Raw genomic sequence first — 6096 nt, forward strand, 5'->3', positions numbered from 1 at the left:
TTGGAAATTCCTACTGAAACTGAGGAATTATACTTTCACTTTTCAGCCCAAGCACTCGTGGGCTATGACTGTAATATCCCGTTTTTCCAACATAAAAATTTCATAAAAATAATCAGAGTATTCACATAAACGGAATGTCACATTCTTTTCTTAAAATCATAAACTGAATAAATAACTATTTATCCTTTAAAATTCAATAACAAAATCTTTAATCCTTCGCAGCGGAATTTATTCAATAACTAAAACAGTCTTTGGCACGAAGGCCTCTTCATAAATGTCTCATAAAAATCCAATCTAAAAACATAGTCATAATTCTTCAAAAACAATACGTAAGGAATAGAAGAGCAATAACAAAGTTTTCATCCCGTTACGTATCAGAGCACCTAAGACACATGAGAGAGAAAGCTCACACGACATCAACTATTCTTGGTTAATTACTTGCAAGTTACTCATACGAAGAGCAACATTTCCAAGCAGAAGGGGTGAGATTTCACAAAACAATAATATCACTACAACAAATAAGATGTAATGCAACGCCACTTTAAAATGGTTGCCGTAAAACCGTTTTCTAATAGGACAACAACAACACCATATTAATGGGTGGTAGTAGTTATATTCAATAATAATACAACAACAGTTATAATATTATTAAAACCGTTACGCCTAAAAAAATAATAATATTAATACTCTTTAATTATTTTATTTTTACTTTGAATTATATTTAACTTTTCAGAGAAATAGAATCAGGTTTTTCATTTCACACTACCCTTTCTCTCTCAGGACAACAACAACACGTTTCTTACCCACTCACACCAAATCACTTCTCAAAATCACATAATCTCATAATCGCTTCTCTCGTAATCACTTATCACAATCATTCTTCACTTCTCACAATCTCATCTCAGAATCACTTCTCACTTCTCACAGAATCATTTCTCACAATCGATTATTCACTTCATCTCAGAATCACATCTCATAATCGATTCTTCACTTCATCTCAGAATCACATCTCATAATCGATTCTTCACTTCTCACAATCTCAGAATCACTTCTCACTTCTCTTCACGAATTTGCGGTATGTAGTTCCTTTGCGTTTTTATTTTGCTCTAATTTGATATTTCTAGGTTAAGTTGATACTGATTTAATGCAATTGACATTTTTTAGGTTAAGATGATTCTGATTTGATTTTAAGTTGATTCTACTTGTTTTTTGTGGATTAGTAGAAAATGATATGAAATCGAACGAGACTTGTAATAATTCTGAACTGATTTCATGTTGTTTTTGTTTGTTTTGTTGGTTTATTTGTGCTTATGGAATCTCACGCGCTTCTGATTTCACCGCTCATCAGATATGCTTCATTGCAATCACTGTGATAAGAATAAGATATGAAATAAGAATAAGAATTATGATTTTAAGTTTTGCTAAATTAGATTAGATTTTTGGACTAATTTCAATTATTTTTTTCTGTATTTGATGTTGGTTAATTTGTGGATGATTTATCTGCCGGTTCTTCGATGAGCATTTGAGTTGACTTTCTGTATCTCTCGAATCAGGTTTGTGCACTCTGTTGTCATTTATTAAGTATCCCATGTTGCTGAATTTTGATTAGTTTGGTTACCATAAAAATGTTGTTGAATGTTTTAATTTGATTGGATTTGTTCATGTTTATTAATCTGATTTGATCTTTTTCTTGACATTAGAATTAGTAGAAAATGATATGAAGTAATAATATGAATTGTGATGTTTATGTTTTGCTGAATGAGAATAAGAATGTGAATTTTGAACTAATTTCAAGTTTTTTTTTGTTGGTTTATTTGTGGATGATTTATCTACCGATTCTTCACTGAGCATTTGCGTTCACTTTCCGTATCTCTCGCGATCCAGGTTTGTTAACTTTGTCGTGTTTATTAAGTATCCCATGTTGCTGCATTTTAATTTGATTGGTTACCATAAAATTGTTGTTGAATATTTTAATTTGATTGAATCCGTTCACGTGTATCGATTGTGGTATTGAACTACGGAATATATATCTCTGACCTTAGTATAGCTCTTCATTAGTTTAAACCAAAAATTCACTATGGACCATTTTTTGAAAGTTATTTTTTCACGAGAAATGATAGAAGTAAAACATGACCAATTCCACTCTAAAGGTTATAATGCAATTGTGCTATTAACAAACTTGTGTCCAACTGGAATAGTTTCATAGTTTGAATGCGATCTTTAGTTATATGTCTTGTGGGATATTCTGAGAAATATTTGACAGAGCATAGGAATTCCTTTTAAGTTTGATATAGGCTTTAGATTCTCTCTTATTACTTAGGTGGCTGATTCTCATTTTATATTTTACATTATGATTAAGTATCAAGATAAAGGAAAAATAATAAACGATCAATTGTTTTCTTATGGTAAGTAGGGGTTTTGTGGTAGGATGGGGACCATTATATGATCCAACCAAGGGAGAGAAATGCCATCAATGCGGGTATTATGGTTTTATATTTGATTGATTAATTTGTTGTGCTATCTGATATATATATGCCCTCACCTGTGAAGAGTTTTTAGTTTTTTATGTATCCATGACACTTTATTCTGAAACAAGGAATTCTGATGCATGTTTTGTTACAAGCTAAGAAGTTGCATGCATTCTTGTTTACTAGTTTTCCAGAAGAAAGGAAAAGGAAAGAATATGCTATTTAACTAAACATGGGTGATATAAGATGCAAATCTTCTTTACTATATACTTGGTACAAAACTTGAAAAGGACTTATTTTTTGTTCAAAACTTGAAAAATAAAGCAATGCTGGTTTTGTGGTAGGTTCTTATGGTAAAATATTTTCTCAAAGTAGATCTTCATTGTAGTAGCTTTTGATTAGTTTGGTATTAAGAATCCAAAGTGTTTGTTCAGTGGGCCAATATATGTATGTTTGTGCTTCCTTAATGCTCATATTGTTAGGATCATCATCATTTGACTAATTGTTATGTGCGTGTCTTTGCGTTTAGTGAAATCAATGTTACTAATTTTATTATTTAATTGGCTCTCTGAACTCATTAATCGCCATAAATTTATACTTCAAGCTGTACTAATTTTTCTTCATTTATTTTTATACTTGTCACAGTTGAAGACGACATAACTGTAAGGAAGACCTGCATCCTCATTTTCTACACCAACAACAAACACTCTACTGTATGGTTTCTTTCTTTCATTGTATTTTCTACACCAACAATAAAGATGATGATGATTAGATATCATTTCTTATTTAGTAAACTCAATGGACAAAGAATGGATGAGATTTCCAAGAGAAAGCCCAGAGTACATGAAGGGCGTATTCTTTTTTCTTAATTATGCTTATAACAAAGGAAAACCTGAAGGACTGGAGATTTTGTGCCCTTGCGCTCAATGCCACAATGCTTCTTGGAAAACAGGAGCGATTGTATTTGATCATTTAATAGGAAATGGATTTGAGAAAGGCTACAATGTTTGGGATCGCCATGGTGAGGGGTTAAGTCCCATGGATATTGATGGTGATACAGATTCTGAAGAGGATGAACTAGATAACATTGATGAATTATTGAATGATAGATTTAGAGATGTGATACAAGAGGAGTGTGGAGTTAACAATGGTCTTAGTGATGATGCTAAAAAGTTTTATAATCTGATTGAAGAAGCAAGCCAAGAGTTGTACCCAGAATGCAAAAATTTCTCTACATTATCTTTCACTATTCGTCTGTACTTGTTGAAGTGTCTTCATGGTTGGAGCAATGCATCCTTTACTTCTCTGTTAGAGTTGTTGAAAGAAGCTATGCCTTTATTAAATGTTCCTGATTCATATAATAAAACTAGAGGAATGATAAGAGATTTGGGACTTGATTATAGTAAGATTGACGCATGTCCTAATGACTGTATGCTATATTGGAAAGATCATAATAATGACATATCATGCCATGTTTGTGGTGCTTCACGGTGGATTGAAAGTACTACAGAAAGTGGTCAGACTGAGGAAAACAAGAAAGAACACAAAGTCTCTGCAAAAATATTAAGACATTTTCCTTTGATTCCTAGACTGCAAAGGTTGTTTATGTGTTCAGAGACAACCACTTCATTAAGGTGGCATCATGATGATCGTTCCAAAGATGGGAAATTAAGGCATCCTGCTGATGGTCAAGCATGGAAAGACTTCAATGGTCATCATCCTGAATTTGCTCGTGATTCACGTAACATACGACTTGGATTGGCTAGTGATGGATTCAATCCATTTAGAGCAATGAATTTGAAATATAGTGCATGGCCTGTTATACTGATTCCTTATAATTTCCCACCATGGTTGTGTATGAAGGCTGAGTATTCTATGTTACCTTTACTAATACCTGGGCGAGATTCACCTGGAAATAACATTGATGTGTACCTCCAACCATTAATTGAAGAGTTAAAGGTATTGTGGAATTTAGGTGTAGAGACATATGATGCTTCAACAGATCAAACTTTTCAAATGCGAGCAGCTCTCTTATGGACTATTAGTGACTTTCCTGGGTATGCTATGTTGAGTGGATGGAGTACGAAAGGATATATGGCTTGCCCTTACTGTAATTATAACACTAACTCTATCTATCTGAGCCATAGTCGAAAGGTGTGTTATATGGATCATCGTGTTTTCTTACCTATGAATCATAAATATAGATCAAATTCAAGGGATTTTAATGGGGAAAAAGAATTCAGGCCTCCACCAGATTCGCTTGAAGGGGTAGAAATTTCTGAAATATTAGAAACCTACAACAATGTCTTTGGAAAGAAGCAAAAGAAAATTAGCAATGGTCCATGGAAGAAAAAATCCATCTTTTTTGAGTTGCCATATTGGAAGCATAATACTTTGCGCCATAATCTTGATGTGATGCACATAGAGAAAAATATTTTCGATAGTATTATCGGAACTTTGTTGGATATACCGAGGATGACAAAAGATCATGGAAAGGCTCGTTTGGATTTACAAGACATGGGAATTAGAAAGAAACTTCATCCGAAGGAGATCAATCAAGGGAAGGATATAGTTTTTGCAAAAGCATGTTTCTCTATGACCACAAATGAAAAATCTATTTTTTGTGGTGTTTTAAAAAATGCAAAACTACCAGATGGATGTGCATCAAACATTTCAAGGTGTGTTCAACTTGGCGAAAGAAAAATTTGTGGCTACAAGACTCATGATGCACATATTATGTTACATTATTTACTTCAAGTAGCAATAAGAAGTACAATGTCTAATCAAGTTGCTCACCCTTTAATCCGCCTTTGTTCTTTTTTTCGTTGTTTATGTAAAAAAGTTATCGATTTGAAGGATCTTGATATCTTAGAATCAGAGATTGCAGAAACTCCTTGCCAACTAGAGACAATTTTTCCTCCGAGTTTCTTTGATATAATGGTTCATTTGCCTATACATCTTGTGAATGAGGTGAGAATGGGAGGGCCAATTCAATATAGGTGGATGTACTCTCCTGAAAGGTATTTAGGTAAATTGAAGGGTTACGTTCGTAACAAAAGTCATCCAGAAGGTTCTATGGCAGAAGGATACATAGTCGAAGAAGGCTTAATACTATGCGCAAGGTATTTGAATAGTGGTGTAGAGACAAGGCTTAATCGAATGCGAAGGAATAGTGAGAAATGTCATCCTTATGAAGTTGAAGGTTCATACTTTTTTCCCTATATTGGTCATCCTATTGGAGGAAAGAAAAAGGGTGAAGCAATTTATTTAGATAGAAATTCAAAGAATCAAGCTCACTGTTACATCTTGTTCAATTGTGATGCAGTTCAAAAATTTATGAGGTAAACACACTTTGTTGTAGGCTTTAAGTTAGTAGAATTATTAATTAGTAAGTTATCAATGATTTTTCTATATTGCAGAGAGCATGAAAATGTAACAAAAAATCTCAATAAAAAAAGGAAGTGGAGCAAAGCAAAGAGGCAGGGGAAGGATTTCATTGAATGGTTCAAAATTCGTACTTGGATGGATGATGTATCTGATGAACTTAAAGAGTTGTCAAGAGGACCAAATGTCGTTGCTAGGAGATTTTCAGGTTTTGTTATTAATGGTTATAGGTTTCATACTAAAA

The 6096-nt window shown here is 33.2% G+C and overlaps 1 protein-coding gene across 1 annotated transcript; it reads left to right on the plus strand.

Moving 5' to 3' along the window:
- Positions 1 to 1794: 1794 nt before the first annotated feature.
- On the plus strand, positions 1795 to 5813 carry LOC112417202 (uncharacterized). Its single transcript, XM_024772437.2, has 3 exons — positions 1795 to 1884; positions 3114 to 3181; positions 3259 to 5813. The coding sequence occupies exon 3, from the start codon at positions 3267 to 3269 to the stop codon at positions 5811 to 5813; it is 2547 nt and encodes an 848-aa protein (XP_024628205.2). The 5' UTR covers positions 1795 to 1884; positions 3114 to 3181; positions 3259 to 3266.
- The last annotated feature ends 283 nt before the right edge of the window (positions 5814 to 6096 follow it).

The sequence above is a fragment of the Medicago truncatula genome, chromosome 8 (assembly GCF_003473485.1).
Source record: "Medicago truncatula cultivar Jemalong A17 chromosome 8, MtrunA17r5.0-ANR, whole genome shotgun sequence".
Lineage (NCBI taxonomy): Eukaryota > Viridiplantae > Streptophyta > Magnoliopsida > Fabales > Fabaceae > Medicago > Medicago truncatula.

Bases quoted from the DNA above. Each gene is read 5' to 3' on its own strand.
- LOC112417202 (XM_024772437.2), top strand. From the start codon at position 3,267: ATGGACAAAGAATGGATGAGATTTCCAAGAGAAAGCCCAGAGTACATG.